General features: G+C 42.6%; 2 protein-coding genes across 2 annotated transcripts in view; one reads left to right on the forward strand and one right to left on the reverse strand.

Moving 5' to 3' along the window:
* Window positions 1-14,132, forward strand: part of LOC104926570 (formin) — a 48,393-nt gene extending 34,261 nt beyond the window's left edge. The window contains exons 13-17 of the mRNA XM_019273191.2: window positions 1,914-2,006; window positions 6,261-6,312; window positions 10,630-10,779; window positions 12,150-12,231; window positions 12,343-14,132. Coding sequence (XP_019128736.2) covers window positions 1,914-2,006; window positions 6,261-6,312; window positions 10,630-10,779; window positions 12,150-12,231; window positions 12,343-12,387 — 422 coding nt within the window. The 3' untranslated portion in view covers window positions 12,388-14,132. The remainder of the gene's footprint in view (window positions 1-1,913; window positions 2,007-6,260; window positions 6,313-10,629; window positions 10,780-12,149; window positions 12,232-12,342) is intronic.
* A 683-nt stretch (window positions 14,133-14,815) lies between these two features.
* On the reverse strand, window positions 14,816-17,431 carry grem1b (gremlin 1b). The gene is made up of 2 exons (XM_010740431.3): window positions 17,000-17,431; window positions 14,816-16,548 (listed from the first exon to the last, which is right to left on the reverse strand). Exon 2 carries the CDS (start codon window positions 16,545-16,547, stop codon window positions 15,999-16,001), a length of 549 nt encoding a protein of 182 aa, XP_010738733.1. The 5' UTR covers window position 16,548; window positions 17,000-17,431; the 3' UTR covers window positions 14,816-15,998.
* Window positions 17,432-18,351: the final 920 nt, after the last annotated feature.

Below are 18,351 nucleotides of genomic sequence, written 5' to 3' on the forward strand. Positions count from 1 at the left end.
CTTTGCTCTGCTCACTCGTCAGAAAGTAGTTTTAGGAATCTAAAAGTTACAGCTTGATTACATAATAACTTTGGTTTATGCTTGTTCTGTTACTAAGCTCTTCAAAATGACATGCTTGGTCCAACGTTTAAAAAATACACAATAAGAAGTCCAACGTTTAAGAAATACACAATAAGAAATACTTTGAACAAAGTATGGACTAATAAGCGCACATTAATTGTACATTTTTTGTTTCTCATAATTTTATTTATTTACATATTGATGCAGCCAATTAAAATACATTCTGCACAGTTACTTGAATACAAACCTTTTGTGTTTTATACTACCTTTGTAATTTTAAAGTGGGTAAAGTGTTTTAAAATACTCAACTTTAAAATGTAAAATAATGTCAGACATGAAAACATATCAGAGAATCACCACAACTTTCTCTTTTGCTGAATCTCATTTCTCTCCGTTTGTCCCCTGTTACGGGGACTTTACCTTACCCTGCCAGTCTGAGTAAAACATCAATAAAGGGAAGTGCCCTAAGAACATATAATGTAAGAACAAACATTGTATGAGTTGAAACATCCAACTAGCTGTGTAACCCTAATTTTTATAACATCCCCATGTGGGAATGTGAACAAAAGATCAACAGATTAACATCCACTGCTCCATTGACTTACATTCTGACTTTATTTGTGACCATTAAAAAAATTATTCTTTAATATTTCATTTCAGGCCCATTTGGTATTCAGTCCAGCCTAATAGATGACGCAGGTTATTTACTTCCGTTTGAATGCACTCCTCTTGAAAAATAAATAAATAAATAAAGTATTATCACTCCAAGACAATGTCTCAAACACAAGCTTTTAGCTTTTATTCTTTACAGCTGCTGTGTTTTTGTGGGTTTCCTCTTGTGGCCTTTGCTGTCTGGACCACATTTGGAAGAGAGCCGCCTCTAAATTGTAGACTTGCTGTTTTGAACACTGTTTTAATGGGTCCTTTTGAGTTGGGGGATTTCTGGTAAGGAAGTGTGGTTTGTCCAAACAGGATATTTTGGTTGTCGTGTTTGTATGGTTGCTGATTTCTGTTTTTTATTTTGATAAGTGCTTGCTCTCACTATCCACAAATTAAAAAAAAAAAAAAAGTGTTTCGGAATCTGGACTGAGGCTGCACGTAGTTACTCCTTAATTTTAATCCACAGATTTTGTGTTTCCTGTCTGATATATTAAGACGGCCAATAAATAAAAGATGTAATAGACTAATGGAGTTTTACGGAGCTGCAGGTGCAGTGTCTCCATATGCAAACACACAACTCGGATCTAAACTAAAAGCAGCAACGCAGTGAAGTGAGACAGCCAAACCTGTTAATGTTCTTGTTGTGTTGCAACTATTTAGCTATGCAGTCATAAGCAAGTAAAGGTATTTATTGCAGCCATTAATGACTTACAGATTGGAGGAATGTGCCAAAGTTCTTTCACCAGGCGTCTGTGTGTGTGTATGTGTATGTATGTGTGTGTGTGTGTCTGTGTGTGTGTATAGTAACCCAGTCTTATAGTTGAGAGGAAATTGGGGAAGGTTCGGCTGGAACACGCTCAGTCACGGCTGTTTCCTCTGAGCTTGTGTGAGTTGGGTCATTTGGCGCCGCGTGTAAAACTTATCCACAAACAGCAAACACATCTGCTGCACTCACATGTACGATATTAAGACATCAGAAACAGCAACAACACGTAAAACAACATTCAAGTGTTACTCATTTGCAAACCATGTGATGCTCTGCTCCAATACTACCAGCTGAAACAAGTGGATCAAGAAAAAAAGAAACTACACTACAATTTGTATCAAGATCCCTGAATTGTCCATTTATTATTTTTATTAAGAGACATTTTCCACCTGTCATATCATTCATCTGTTGTTTTCTGTTCCCTCAGCTTGTGAGAAGAACGTGCAGAAGGTGTGTGCGAACTCGACAGAGGAAAACCTCCAGCCCTTCAAGGAGAAGATGGAAGGATTTATCTCTGCCGGTGAGTTAAACTTTTCCAAGATTTTTATCTGTGGCAAAACTATATATGCAGAAACATGTATGTATACATACAGCATATGTATAAATGCCCTTTTGATTATGGAGTTAAAACTTAAAATGACAGATTTTTACATGTGCTGCCCCAATGCACACATATGCTCTATCTGTAACCTTCATGTGTGCTCTTTCACTGACTGTAAACAAAAAACATTTTCCTCCCCAGAGAAGACGTAAGTGGTTTAATCTTTAACTCTCCCCCCAAACCATGCACAATGATGCACTCACCGATGTTTGCCCTCAGTCCTCCTCACAGGCCGACCCGTCTCATGTAAAGTTGCATATGGACCCCCGAAGAAAACTCTCAGTGTCTCCAAAGATGAAACATTCATTTGTAAAAAGAGGATTTACAGCCGTCGGGTCATGAAAGCCCCGTTTTCACCCAGACACACAGCACGGGATCTTTTTAAAAAGAGAAAGGTATAATTATGTTTCTTTGCCATGTCAGACAGTCAGCTGGGTGGTGCAGAATCTGCCTCATAGTGCACGTATGTATGCGTGTGTGTGTGTGTGTGTTTTTGTTCTTGCTGGGAGAGGGCGTCTCGGTGCGCTGTAAGACAGCATGAGGACAAGGGTCTACAGGCCTGTAGAAGGGATCACATTGCCTCTAACATGGTTCTCATGTAGTCTCGGCTGCCATAAAGCTGGCGGGACATCTCTGGCTGCGGCCTTGTAAAGACTGGTCGGCCTCAGTGTATCAGGCCTGGGGACCACCGGGACAGGAGCAAAGCTTCCCAAACATACTCTGATTATCTCACCCAGACATTGGTCGTGCTCTCTTTTCTAACCCACCCTTAAATATAGTTGTAGTAGATGCCAAGAAAAGAAGGTACACAGAATCCCTTCACATCTACATCCCTTTCAACCTTCATCTTCTGCGTGAAGCAATAATATAAACACGTACTTTGGTTAATTCATGAAGGTGACCATTTACACATTTCCCTGAGTTATGGCACTTTTATCATAAAAGTTCTGCTCCATGTTGGCTATTAGACACCCGTATGCTACTCTACGTTTGTTTCAGCAAAGCTTTATTATACACAAACCTTTCCCTGCATGAGTGAACGCTACATATGCCTCCATCTTTTTCTCCTGCTGTCACACGAACTGGAACGCAGCTTTTTTTTTTTTCTTTTTAAAAGGTTGGTTCACACAAATTATAACAGTACGCTCTCTTTTCCAGAATGTCCAGAAGATCTCACTTTCCAAATTTCTTTGATGGTTTAAACTGGTGGTGAGAGAGAGAGATGGGAATGGCAAGCTACAAAGGTCTTGAACTGAGCAACTTAAACCACTAGGCAACCAGGAAAAGCCCTCAGTTGAAGGTTTAAATGTAATAAATCAAAGCCACGAGCACCACAAACAAAATTCTGTTCACCTCCATTGTGGAGGCAGAAATCTGAGAGGCAGAGATCTGGGCAAAAACGACCCTAAACTGTCTGCAGTAGCTACCGCTAGAGGCAAGTGACAAAATATGTTTTTCTTATTCCCATGCAATGGGTTTCTGAAGTTTTGTGATGGAGGACAGTGTCCCTGTCACACAAGTACTACTACACAAAGTGGTGAAACAACAGACTCTGTCATAAAGAGTCATGGGGTATCTCTGCAGCCATATATTTGCGGCGAGGGTGGTAATTCCATGTTTGCATTACCATGAAAAGATGTTTCTTATTGAATACCAGGACTGCATTCTTAAAATAAAAATGACATTGTTCTAGTTGCCTTAACTACTTTGGAGTGCCGAAGCGTCCCTTGAGCTTTGCTCACTATCACAGAATATTGGGAAGCTTTTAAAACCACTGCGGTTGCCACTGGCTACAAAACGGCATTGGGTTTTGCGAAGGCACATCTTGAACATAAACTTTTCCAGTGGAATACTTGTAAACCTTTCTTTCATAAACAGAATTCCTCGAGCCGCGTTGCCCGTGCTTTGGGAGGAGCGCTGTGTAATCATCGTTCGTGATGATTCCATGACTTCAAAAGGCAAAACAAAGCAACAGCTCTCACATAAAAGAGCGTCTGAGGGCTCTTAAACTCTGACTCATCAGTGAATGAGTGAATTTCTCACCCAGGTAAACGCTCAGGAGGCCGACCGCAGATGCATGTGTTTGACACATGATTTTTCAGATATTGAAATGAACCCCGGTAAGAAACAGTGTTAGGAAATGCATCATTAGAAGCCTGGAAATACACAAGAGGATCAAAGTATACCAGTGAATCACCAGATAAAGGCTTCGTGCTGTGAGTTGTGTTTCTGACTTGCACTGACCCATAACCCAGCCTGTGGAGGAGCTCACAGCAGGTCCTGCAGGTGAACCCAAACGCCCTGCGCTCTGCCTCTTAAACTTGCCTGTGTGATCTCTACCAGATCTAACAGGCGATACCTCTGAAAACCCAGTGATCCATTCTCTTGTAAGGCCGTTCCCGTGCATGCCCGGTCACTGGTGTCGCTCTCCTCCTTACCCTCTAAAATGTTCGTTTTTTTTTTTTATACGTCGTGTTTAGCTGATCTCGTTCAGGGGGGTTACTGCCACTTGTGCAGAAAATCTTCCCCGCAGTTTCTTTCCCTCTCTCTATCAAGATACAACCCGGGAACAATTCAGCCACAACTCTGAACAATTACAGAACAAAACAGTTTGGGTGTCTAATCAACCACCTTTTTGTTTCCCTTTTTTAATAGGAGCTCTTTGAAACCTCTGGGGATAACTCTGACGGCATATTTTTCATGTTAAATACAAGCCATGACTAATTGAAAACAAATTCCTGCTTTTAATCTCAGCTTGTGCAAGTCTCATTCCACTGGCTCTCTTAGGAAAATACATGTGCATCATCACATCCTCGCGCTTTCTTTGGTGTCAGTGAGTCAGACCCCAATAACCAAAATTCCACTCTTTCGGATGAACCGTGAATTACGTAGGCCGAGTAGAATTTGCAGATAACGACTGTCCAAGGAGCCTGTTTTCGATGAAGACTTTGAGATGTATCTGTGTTCAAAAAGAGGAGCGGTGTCGGGGGGTGAAGGGGATGCTTTGTGGAAACCCTCAGCATCCCCTCTTCGACTGCTTTCCATCTCTTTGTTATCTCGCTGCTCGGTATAGCAGCGGTTTGGAAAAGTGTGTCAGAGTTTTAAAGCCCTAATTTATTGTCCCTCTCAGCATGCACATCTCATAACTTTCTAGTTAGCGACTACTGGTTTCATGTTTACACGGGGAGCGGAGGAAGAGAAACTTCACACATCCTCTCTCTCTCTCTCTCTCTCTCTCTCTCTCTCTCTCCCCCCCCCAGCCTCTCGGCACCAGTGCCACCTCTGCACAGTCACACCAGAGGGGTACCTCAGGCGCCAGCCTGACCCCCACTGAGACTAACGCCATTGGTCACGGCCCCTCTCCTCCTCCTCCTCCCCCATCTATCCCAGACATGGCCACAACCTCCCTTCATTAGGTTTACCTCAGCCCCCTTGCCCACATACATGTAAAGAAGAAGAAGAAGAAAAAAAAAAAGAGTAAAAGTAAAAGGGGTGGTTGGTCGAGAGGCTTAAGCTCACCTTCTCCCAAAAGACCCCCAAACCTGCCTTTGAACAATTTTTTGGAGACTTCCCGCTCTTAAATCTTCAAGTAGGAAAGGTCCCCCATCATTGTAAAAAGGATGAATCTGGAAAAATGCAATAAATCTGAGATCACAGGCACTCTCTGGCCCTAGATAAATTCTTGCACCTCGGCCTGGCCCGCCGCACACATCTGCCTTGCATTTAGACACTTTTACATGGCAGGAGTCCACAGGAGCCTCCAGTTCCCAAGCCTCTCTGCTCAACCCTGCGCCCCTGCTTCAGCTCAGCTCACAAACACGTACATGTATGTCAACACACACACACACCTTCGCAGCCTATGATGCCCCGCTCCAAGCCCGGGCATCATAGGCTCAGACTCTCATCAATGCACAGAAGGATTTACAATGTGCTTTACTGTCACTTGGATAACATGCCCGCTGCATCAGTGACATCTCAAGTCTGAGTCCTCCTTCTTCTTCTTCTTGTTTTTTCCTCAACTGACCACTCTTAGGATGGCTAGTGCACACAGCGCCCCCCTCTGGACTCCACCAGTGCTCCTGGGACCAGTTCTCAGTGGCTATCCATTTCACCAAAAGCTCTATAATCTGCCTCGATCTTAATCCAATGTTTTGTTTTGGATTTTTTTTACAGCTCAAAAGGAGCACTCAGCTGAAGAGGACCGACTCAACGCAGCACAGAAACGGTAGGAGACCAGCCATAACAACCTCAAGCCGTGTTGCATTAAAAGATTATGAATTAAAGATCAAGTTTGGATAGAAAATATTTGGATTTCCTGTGGATTTCATTGCTCAAAGAGGGAGTTCTGCCAAGTTTTATGGATTGCAAACGTCACATAGCGGTGTTGAGTTATGAACATGCTTCACATAGATAACATGCTGGTATGTGATAGCACTAATGCCTCTTATTTGTATAGTTGTATACAGTTATCAGCACTAGCTGATAAGGTTTCTGCCTTGTTGAGAAATTCTGAAAACCCACTTTGACTGGACGAGGATTGTTGGAGGTGATTTATTTAGCAGGATTAATAACCGTTTTATGCAAGATATTAAGTATTTATACACCTGCACTCACTCCTAGGCCTTTTGTAATTTGTCTTAATGACAATTAAACAAGATCACTCATGCTCACCACAAACGGCAGTGGATTTCTACACACCGATAATGCGCCACATACTGTATTTTTAAGCCTGAACGCCCTGTGCTTCCTCCCCTGCAGTTCCTATCATTCTTATCTGCCATGTTTTGTGCAGAAGACTCCCGAGAGTTTTCTGAGAGGCATCTGATTTATAGGCGTAAGACACACTGGCAGCCGCTGAGCTCGCTGTCCAAGAGAAAATCATATCTGGAACATTTCATATTGGAAAAAGATGGTGGAGCAGACAAACAAGGCAAATAGATTATTTTTGCCTTGTTTGGATAGAGAGCAGAATTGTTTGCTTTATATCGTAACGCTCCCACTTCCAAAATAAATCATGAAAGCACATAAAGGAGAAAGTGAAAGATGCCGGACACAAGAAAATGCAAACTATAAACAATTAGGAAGTTGATTGCTTCGGACAAAACTATAACTCAGCGTAGGGTCCAAACTGTTCTGTTTCATGTTCCTGCTTTTAAGCCAAGAAAATTGCTGAGGGACTGCTGCCTCTTACTCTCTATCCTGGCCCCTCACCCCCACCCTCACCATATAGTGATATCTCTATCTGCTGTACTGGGCTGACGTGTGTGTGTGTGTGTCTGTGTCTGTGTGTGTGCATGAGTGACACCACTGTAATGAAGGCATTGAACTTGGAGGGGAATATTGATCAAAAGGGTCCTGCAGCTGACAGCACCTTTGCCTTTAATGAAGTTTTCCTTTAATTTCATCTAAAGAGGGGGCTGGCTGACTGGCGCTAGGTATAGCAGGAGGGAAGTGTGTGTGTGTGTGTGTGTGGAGGGGGGGGTTCTCTTTCTCAGGTTCCCACAGAGCCACCTCGTAAAAGTGACACGCTGTTGATGAATATGGGCGTCAGCGGGCTCACCGGGCCCTGGGTGGGCTCTCACACATGCGCTGGATGAGGGATCCTTGCGCAAACACACACAACAGCAGGAGTGGCCGCAGCATTATGGCTTGGTGTTAATAAAGGAAATAGACAACACATCCTTAGTGCTACTTAGAGATAGCACTGGGCCTCATGTGGAGTCAGTGAGTTTAGATGCCTGCGCAAGACAACCACTAGTGAGTAGTACAGGGTGATCAGGAATTAGGGCTGGGTATCGAACAATAAGTATATATATATATATATATATATATATATATATATATATATATGGAGCTTTACAAATAAACTTCACTATTTGATCAGTTTGTGATAAAACTAAATAAACTGAATTGTCCATTTTAAGTTTGGTTTCTGTTTTAAAAAATATATTTTTATATTTCTGATAATTAAGGTGTTGAAAAACGTGTGATTTTAGCATGAGTATTGAAATTCTACCATGTTACTGGCTTTGGTAATTTAGTTACATCCATGCTCGCCCCTGGGTTAATAAACAAATCCTTTAACTTTTCATTTTAGTACCTTCATCAGAACAGAATTTAAATGTGTCCAATACTTTGGAGATGTGAACTAATACCTGCGAAATTAATGACATTCCCGTCTGTCTCAGCTGTTATTTGTGTTTAGTTCTAATTAGCAAATTTTAGCATGTTAACATACAAAACCGAGACAGTGAACTGCTGTGTATAGCTGCTAGGGTGACTGTAGACTTTTTTTTCCAGTGTTGATATATGTCAAATGTATGCAGAATCACATATTGGTGATATGTTGTGCAGTGACTTCATGTATTACATCAGACAAAAGACCTTCAAAAGGTCATTTTGTTCATTTTTAATCACACTTTGTTCAGGATTGTTCATTGTTGGCGATACAATTCCACTAAAATGTGTGATTTGCTACTGTCTCTCAGCTATCAGCCAGTGCTACCTGTGGGAAAGCCTGAGGTGACATTTTCATTTATCTTAACTGGAAACAAATTAGTGTAAATCTACTGAGAATATTTGCTGCTTGTTTGTTTGTAACAAAGTTATTTTGGTGGTGTGGCCCATTCATGGTGAGTGCCAGTGCCTTTTTTTTCCCCCTCAACATGCAGTTTTAATTTGTCTCCTCCATGTTTGGGTTCCACTGAGGTTTTCTGGTTCTGTCCTCAGTTCCGTCTCATTAAGTTCCCTTCTCCCCACATCATGCTCAATTTCATTTGGCCCAACTGCCTCCTCTACAATCACCATGCTGTTATGGTTTCATAGAATGACAGTAGGTATATTATTCTGCTCGGCGATTGTGTGACGACAGCGGCGCAAAGCGACTCGGGTGCCTTTGCTGAATCAGCCGACAACATGGAGTTTATTTCTGTAATCTTTTGACTGGAGAAACAAAGGAATGCAGGGTTGCCTGTCCAGATATTTCCCTGATTCTCACGGCTGCTCATGGTTTTGTAATGGGTCTTTTTTTATAGCTGTCAGTGAGGAATGCCGGCTGTGGGTGCCGCAGTAAACCCTCTCACGGCAATGGCATCATAGCGTGGATTACGGAAGAGTGTGTTTGTGTCCATGTGTGTACCAGTGTAATTGTTTTGCGCTCGCGAAGCAAACAAAGGTCCTCCTGATTTTGTTTATGTCTCGTAGGTATACTGGCATGAGTGTGTTTGCATCTGTTTTGAGTGAAGGATTGTGTATCTGCTTGTTGCATCTGCTCAGGAGAGTAAAAAAGGAAAAAGGCACCGTTGCTTGATTTGTGCATGCTTTGACATGATGACCCAGGGTCAGGAGAGGAGCGGATGGAGGAGAGACCCTGTTCATCATGCCAGACCAGGCCGGCTGCAACAAAGCTACCTGGGACTGAAGGTCTGTTTGGTCAATCTAAACATCCCAGAGCCTCTGATTTCTTTTGTAGCGTACAGGATGATCTACAGCGCTCTCCTTTTTGTGAGCGAAATGACGCATCACTGGGAAAATGGGAAGCAGGCTCCACGTAGAAGCTGCTTTTTTCCCCCCAGCTTTTGGCAAGCCGTCTGGGCAGCATATTGTACCATTTCACTCCGCAAAGAACATGTCTTAGATTAGCGTCGCAAAAAAGCCACCTAGCATCTGGAGGTCAAAGCCTATCTTGGGTGTCAATGGGACAGGGAGCATCCCTTGAATCATAGCCCCCTTTTATCAACCCTTTGACAGGCAAGGCTCGAAAATGTCTTTCATGTTTGGGTTCAGGGAGGGAATCTGAAGCAGCAGGCTGCCTTTCATGCCTGGTGTGTTGCTGCAGAGAGCCTTTGCAAAGAGTTCAGATTTGGTTACAATTGAATTAGGCTGAGGTGAGCTGGCCTACAACAGTGCTGCAGTCTGTTTCAGAAAACCCTAAAAATCCAGAATCTGTTTTTTTTGTTTTTTAATGTGTGCACACCTTGCCCCGTGTGGACACACACATATATCATATCATATATTCAGATCTTTGATTGTCTGCCAGTAAATATGTTCCTGGAGCTGTACGAGTTTCACAGCTGTGTGTGTGTGTGTGTGTGTGCGTGTGCGTGTGTGTGTGTTGCTGTGTCTGGAGGAGCAGCAGTCTGTTCCAGGCTGTCTCCGTCTCCTCTGGCAGTCTTTCCCCTGCAGGCTGTGGAGGTCAATGTGATAATGGAGCCGCCGCTACTGGCTCTCCCCCGTGGCCCAGCAGGGTGGACACTCTCCTTCCAGCTCTGTTTCTCGCCTCTCTGTCTGACTCTACATCCATCATTTTCTGTGTGCGCTGTCTCTGTCTCGGACTGTTCATTACTCTCTATTTATCTGTGTTTCTTGGACATGCACACCTTAGCTTCCTCGTACGCTTTGACCCCGCTGTTTATAACTCTGACTTGTAAATCTCGAGAATTTCACTGCAGCACACGATTATTTATGCCTGAGATGATTTAGAAGTGTTTATGCGTGATAAGACAACACTATTTGCGCCTCTGTTCTGTTTTTCCCCCCACAGTTTCCAGGACATGGTGAGCTACTTTGGGGTGAAGCCAAAGTCCGGAGAGAAAGAAGTGGCCCCGGGTTACGTTTTAATGCTTTGGTATGAGTTTTGCAATGACTTCAAGAACACCTGGATACGGCAAAGCAAGAACATCTCCAAGGAGAGGTGAGTTGAGGTCTGGTGGGGTTACTCCATGTCGTCATTTCTCTGTCAAAGACACATAAAGACTTGTCGGAGGAGTACTTTCTGTCGGAGGAGTTATGAGAAATGTAGGATCCTGTATTTTTTTAAGCTTGACCCATACTAGGGAGTACCAGTCAACATGTCTGCTTTTGCTACAGAGAATTTGACTTTTTTTTTTAATCTGGCTTGTGTTAGTCCCCCAACTTACTAATAATGCAATCCTAAATCGCTGGACTGCCCCTAAAATCTAAAGGACATCCGGAGACATGATAAAATATCTTGTTTCTCTGTGAGTGGATGTACCCCAGCTCTGCAAACCACAAACTTCTATTTAACCATCTCATCTTCGTGTTAGATTTCTTGTCTCCGTCACCTTCAGATAGCTGTTTAACAACCTTTAGACATCGTGTCAAATTAGCGCTAATTGTACGAGGCTGATGTGCAGATGCTGGGGTTGGAACTAAAGCAAAGAGGTAGGCCATCAAAGAGGAGGTGAACGGGAGTTAGCTGAGGCCTCGGCCCTCCGTCTGAAGGACTGGGACCTGGATTTATGATGTTTCCTCTGACCTGAGGCATCATGTTGGGGGGGCATTCCACTAAGGGGACAGCAGACCCTCCTGGCGGCCGCCTGGCTTTACTAGTGAACGGACAGGGGGCCGTGGCCATTAAAGGCAGCGCGTTATGGGAGAACTGATAAACACTGTAATGATGCTGGACATGCAAGCCCGAAGGGCAGGAGCACTGCACGTGTGGAGGCGACAGCGGCGCTGCAGAAGTTGTCATATCATGAATCTGAGCGTCCTGCACACTTTCAAAGAATCCGCCTCCCTCTCTCTCTCTCTGAGATGGAGGAGTTAAAGATCTCATGGCGCTGCGTTGAGTCCATGTGCTCTCTCTTAATTGTTTACTAGGTAATCGCGTCCAACGTTGCTCACAGCTGATTGTGCTTATGTACAATTAACTTCATTTTAAATACTGTTTGCACACTCATAAAAGCCAAGTGTTTTTTAAAGGGTACCTCATTATCTCATCAACCCACTGTCATTCTCTACTGTTTCTCACTTATACGGCTTTCACTGACCGCAAACTCCTGAGAGGATCAGTGTGCGAGTGTATGTATGTGTGCGTAAGACTCTACATGACTCCATGACACAGGGCGCCCCAGGGAGATACTTAAATGTCTTTGCTCTTACAAACAGCTTCACAAGGTCACAGTGATGAGAGGCTTCTGACTTTATATTGTTTTCACAAGTACAATTTTGATGATTTAGTTCCAGAGCTTTCAGCGTCTAGCTTTAAAAAGGTCTGCAAATATCAAGTCCATGTGGATTTTTTTTTTTTTCCCCCCATAGGTTGAAGGAAGCTCAAGAAAACATCAAGAAGATCACAGCGGAGAAGAGAGTCGAAACCAAGAAGATCAATGCCAACAGTCTGGTAAGAACTGATCTGCGTACAGCAGAGAAATGGAATTTCCTGAAACTTGCTCTTTCTTACGTCTGCGCTGAAAATCAATACACTGAATCTTTTTGTGGTCCTCGCCAACAGAAAGAGAGGCTGCGGCAGAAGGAAGCCGGTGTGTCCTCCAGCTGAGTGAAAATGACAGAGCAGAAGAAGAAATGAGGACTGGTGGTGTTGCAGAAGATGAAAGATCAGATCAGAGGCCATGCAGGACTCATCTCTCCTGCTTTTGCCACCTGCTCCCTCTGTGCGCCATACGGACTCACAATAAAACCTCCCCGGACTCTTACTACTCCCACTGCCGTAGCCCTATTAACAGCAATGGACACCCCACCCCCCCACCGTCCGCCCATCCCCACCCCTATGCTCCACCACCCTTCTTCTGTCTGCTGAACAGATAAGAAGCTAGGCCTGCAGCGAGGATGCATGGCTGACACGGCCACAGTGATGAGAGTCTTAGAGGCCAAAGGTTGATCTCATTCATCCAACACAGCGTGACCTCTGAGTGCCCAGCTTGTGAAAGGTCTGAGGGGGTCACTAGGATTCACAACAGCGCCAGCTGACACGTCCGCGAGGTTCCTTCTGGATCTGATCAGACATTACATCGGACACCAGAATCATGCTTCTGCATACTCAAAGTGTTAAGACATTGTTTGCTGTAATATGAACAGATACAGCTGCGTGGAAAGAAAAATCCTTGTTGAGAAAACAGATCTGACTCTCTCTTTCTGGAAGTGCTTAAAAAAAAAAAAAAAAAAAGCAGTTTCCAGTGTCCTTCTGCTGTAGCGAATAGCTTTTCATTCACCGCGGCTCATTAAGATTCTTGTAAATATGTCATGCTGTAGAAACGGCAGGGACGGTACGATAAATGATCCGGGCTGAGGCTTCAAGTGCGGATGAAGACATGTCGCGTATAAGTGTGTCTGTGCGTACAAATATGTGGACGTTTCACTGTATTGTGTAGCACTGCACCAGACTGACCTCTCCTGGGTGACGGCCAGAGAAGAGCAGAACCTGGCAGCGAGCCCCCCCCCCCTCACATGCACATAAACATGTACTTAAAAACATCTGAGGGACACAAGTTTTAAACTCAAGATATTAAATATACATTATGCAAACCTGTTAATCCATCACAGAGTGCTGTGCATCACATTGTGTCCGGCACACTTTTTTAAAAGCACTTTACTGCTTGCAATAGCTCTATGTCGTAGCTCGCTATAAGCCCCCCTGCACCCCTGATTCCCTGACTTTTCAAATGTCTTGCACTTTTTTTGCACCTCTTTTCCTATGCAAGGGTACGGTTTCCTTGTTATTAAGATTTATTCATTGTATTGCTTCATGATGAGATCCTATTAGTTTATTAATAGTGTTTTGCTTTATTTCCATAAGTCTATGTAACTACACCCCTGTAACATTGAAGAAAAGTCTATTTATGTAAGGAAAGATTTATTTTATGCTAAAAAACAAACAAAACACAAGCTTTGTTCCCTTTGAGGTTGTATTTTTATGAGTTGTAATCGACTGAGAAGCTGACTGAGGGATCAGTCAGGTGAAAAATATATTTTCACGTGGATAGTACTTGTATGTTGTGCCCACTGATTAACAGGGAATTTGCGTCGAGTGAAGATGGCTGCCTTTTCTGTTTAGTTTTGGAGAGATGAGGGTTGTATATTGAGAACATTTAAGCATATCACTTGAAGCCATGTGAGTTGTAATACCTCAGACAGACTTCCGTTATCAGAGCATCCGTAAAACTGCACCTTGAATTACTTTTCTTGCCTCCAAAGTCTTTCACGTGTGCCATTTATTTTGTATAAAAATTTAGATATCTCAGAACTGCTATGTTTTACTCAAGAGGGTTTGAAAAACCAAGAAAACCAAAAAAAAGAAAAAAAGCTGAGACTGACCGAGGAACTGCTGTAGCCTAAACTGTATGTATGTCAGTTCATGTAACCTTCAGTAGCTCTCGTATAGGTGCTCTGTAATTTTATGGAATTGTTTTAAATTTCAAGAATAAACTACTGGATGCTGAACAAACTGGACTGATATTTCAGAATTTCTGTCTGTCAACACTTCCATTAGGCTGCCCTTTTAAGAGTCCGGCAGTTCACTGACCAAAATGTGATATTTATGTAAGAAAGTTGACTCATCAAAGAGGATTTAATGATTCATAATTCAGCTAGGCCGCTCAGTAAACAGTGAGAGTTTAATTCGAGACTAGTTTGAGTGAATTGTCATTGATAATGTGAGGAATTTCTCCTGTCATGGAGTTTGTTTTAAGAGAGCTAAGATTTTTAGGAATGTGACATTTAATCAGATGTTTTATTCTATTTGTTTTTTCACTGATATACAAGTCTGTTCTCACATTTTCCACTCCCTTGGTTTTACAGATTTATGGTCTTTTAAAAAAGCTGGATCCAAGGATCATAAATAAATTCCGATTTTTAAACAACAAAGTTTTAATTTTTGACTGTAGATTTACACCTGTGGCACTTCCAGCTCATCCCCATTTTTTAACTCAAACAAAATATTAATACAGAGCGTAGATTACAACATATATTATATGGTTGATTCACTATGTCTTCTAATTTAAGGAAACATCTCAAACATTTGCGGCTTCTTCAGGTAATGAAATTCTGCACTTAAACACCACATTCATCCTTCTCAGAGGATTTGCGAGCCTTGTAGCAAAATGTAATAGTTAAATGACATAATTCCAAGGGATTATTGCGGGAGGTAACCGCATCTCTTCTCATAAAACTGCCCACTTTTACGATGAAGGTCTGAATGTGAATATATCTGCCATATGCAGGAGGAGAGCAGCAGGTGATGAGAAGATGATTTAACATTTTGTTTCCTTCTTTTCTGTAAAGTAACACATGATATGCACAATATTCCAATATCCGTTTATTTGATGTTTTTCATGGATAATTTAATCAAAGGGATAACAAACCGGTTACATCAACGATGGCTTTACATTTTACAACTATTTAATCTCGATACTGTAGAAACCACCACTGTACATCATCCGTTTAAACTAACAAAGAAGCCTATTGTCTCTACAACTGAGTAGGCAGCCAACTTACAAAAAATTAAAAAAAAACTTTACTGATGGACTTCGAAATTCACAGAAATCAATTGACCTTGAAAGATTCTTGAAATATCGAAATAAAAATCACATTCTTTTTTTTTTTTTCATTTACAAATATCGCCACTCGTCCGTCAAATTCCACACAGTGGAAACATCCAGTTAAACAAACATATATGCACACAAAAAAAATACAAAATTGGGCAGGGATGTTTTCCTGTCACAATAAACGCTTCAAACAGAGACTTTCTTTTTCTTTTCTTTTTTAAATAAACCGGGGTTATGCAGTCCTCCTGATGAGGAGAGGAAGCCGTGCGTAAAAAACGTGCCCATTCCAAGTCAGCGTTCCCGTGCAGTGATGCTTGTTTTCAAACTTGGCAAACTGGTGAGGAGTAAAATGTTCAATGCAGTTCAACGTCGCTTTCTAAATGTTGCATGTCCATATTTGTTCACACGATGTGCAAGAAGAGAATCGTTGTAGCCTTCATGTAGGAAGCCTTCATGGATGCTTCCTCCTGGATGGAGACAGACAGGCACGTGTTCTTGGCTATGTGACAGCCTTTCTTCTTTTCTTTTTTCTACCAACAATCCTGTCCGCGAAGAATAAGAATATGAAATACACACACACACACTCACACCACATTTCTGTGCGTCTTTAGTCCAGGTCTATGGATATACAGCGGCACTGTTTGACGCGCTGGATGCGTTTCTTCTTGGTGGGTGGCTGCTGGTCCGGACAGTTCAAAGTAAAAGTCATGGTGGTGAAACGCTTCGGCTTACAAAACGAACAGGACTGGAAGGCTCCCTCCTCTCTGCGGATGTGCCTGGGGATGTAGAAGGAGTTGCACTGTCCGTAACAAAAGCGGTTGATGATGGTGCGGCTGACGCAGCCCTCCTCGTGGATGGTCTGCTTAAGGGGCTGCGTCTTGCACCAGTCCCGTTTCAAATACTGGCGCTCGGTCACATGTAACGCTTCCTGGCTGGACTCCAGCACCTCATCGGCTGGTGAAGATGCGCCCTGCCTCTGCCGGGACCCGGAGCCCGCCTGCGGAGGCTGCGGTTGCTGCTCCGATTCGTTTGGGTTGCTTTTGTCAGGATGAGGAATGGCGCCTTGTGAACCTCGGTTTCTTTTGGAATCCACGGGAGATGATAGCAACCAAATGATGAAAACCATACTGCAGAAGATACGCGTCGAGTTGGCCATCCTTGGGGAGAAGAAGAAAATAATTCATGACTTTTCTCTTTCAACGTTGGACGGGTTACGCACAGCTGTCAAGGCTTTTACGCTGCGTAAAAACGCACAGATACAGCTTTCAGACTGAAGTGCAAAAACAACTGTATATTTAAATACTCTAAATCTAATAACCTGAGTGAGGAATATAGCGATTGCACGATTGTGCATTGTGTACTATACTTTATAAAGATATAAATTAACTATTAAACAAAGGAACGCCACCAGATTTATCCAAAGCAAAAACACATAAACGTTCTTATATGTTTCATAAACCACCTACGTATCCAAACTCGCTCTCCAGTGGATACCAAACATGCAGAGTAATTTGTAATTTCTATAATCCATAAATCAAACAAAGTTCAAATGTAAGTGTGGGAAGAAGGTGCGCGGTTGTGGTCAGAAAGTGTCCAAAATTCACTCACCTGTGCGAGCCTCCACTGCTACAAGTGCGATGATCTGATCCTGTCAGTCCTCTAAGGTGATAGGCACCTACTGCTGTCGACTGTACGCTGGCGGGACTGTGGATGGGTGGGAGACTAACCGCTCCATAGACAGGGGCCAGGGGGTTTAATACAAATTGCTCCAGCGCCGGACTGTCTCCCTTTTAAATGGCTGCCAGCTGAGATGTGCACAACAGTTCCCTCTACATTATTGGCTAAGCACGATGTAGAGAAAATCAAAACTATCCGCCCCCTCAACACTTCCCTGAACCCACTTCAAGGAAACAGACAACCGAGGAATAGCGAGGGTAGGCAGGGAGAGGGAGGAGGAGGAGGAGGTGGAGGTGGAGACGAGCCGAGAGCGGACAGACCTGAGGTTTATGCGCGCATGGAAAGAGCAGAGCAAGTAGAGAAGTTTTCAGAAGGCGCATGATGGGAAAATTATAGAATTTATCAAGATTTTACAACTGAAAGGATGCGTTCACGGTCTTCACGCAAAAATGAGCATGCATGCAAACTAAGAGTGGACTGAAAAGTTGACACACATCACAGCACACCTGTAAATCCTCAACAAGCTTTTTTACTAATTAATTTAATAAATTAAAACATGAAACAGTACGTATTTCTCCATTATATAGTCTTTTAGTTATTTACTGTGCATGTGCACATTGTGTGAATGAGTTATTAGTATCTCAGTTTAGTCTTTAAATCAAAGTGAGCCAAACTGTGGTAAAATAAACTAAAGAAAAACATCGGTACGGCTTTCTCTTTGGGTTTGTTAATATAAACTTTAGCATTGTGTTTGATATTAAATAATTTCCTAATGCTTCATAAATCAGTTTAAGCCATTTCTAAGAGCAGATTTCGGGTTGCCAGGTTGTGCATTGTCCCTGTGCTTGATGTTATATCCGTCATGTTTGGTAAAAATGTTGCCAATGTATTAATAAATGCTCCCACTTTCTAATCATCCACAAGTGTTGAGTTCTAAATTGTAATAAATTGTTGCTTAATTGATGTTGGTGCAGATTAGATCTGCTAGAGAGATTTTTCACAACCTGGCAACTCAAAATGAAAAGGCTTATAACTGATGTATTGAACATTGATGAATTAGTGACTAATTATGCTGCATGGAAGTTCAGTTTCAACTTTAAAGCCTGCTGTAATATAGATGGAAAAGTGGTGCCAGAATATGGTAAAACTACTGAACTTCTGGAAACAGAAAACTGCAGCTATGTTTGTTCAGTGTCAGAATATTGAGGCCAAACATCTTTATAACATGTTGATTCCCTGTGTAAGTTTCGAGTTTAAATACATTCTGATAGATTTCATGTTTT

Source organism: Larimichthys crocea, chromosome XXIV (assembly GCF_000972845.2).
Source record: "Larimichthys crocea isolate SSNF chromosome XXIV, L_crocea_2.0, whole genome shotgun sequence".
Taxonomy (NCBI): Eukaryota; Metazoa; Chordata; class Actinopteri; family Sciaenidae; genus Larimichthys; species Larimichthys crocea.

What these genes read in the sequence shown, in the direction of transcription:
- grem1b (XM_010740431.3), bottom strand. Translation starts at nt 16,547, where the DNA reads ATGGCCAACTCGACGCGTATCTTCTGCAGTATGGTTTTCATCATTTGG.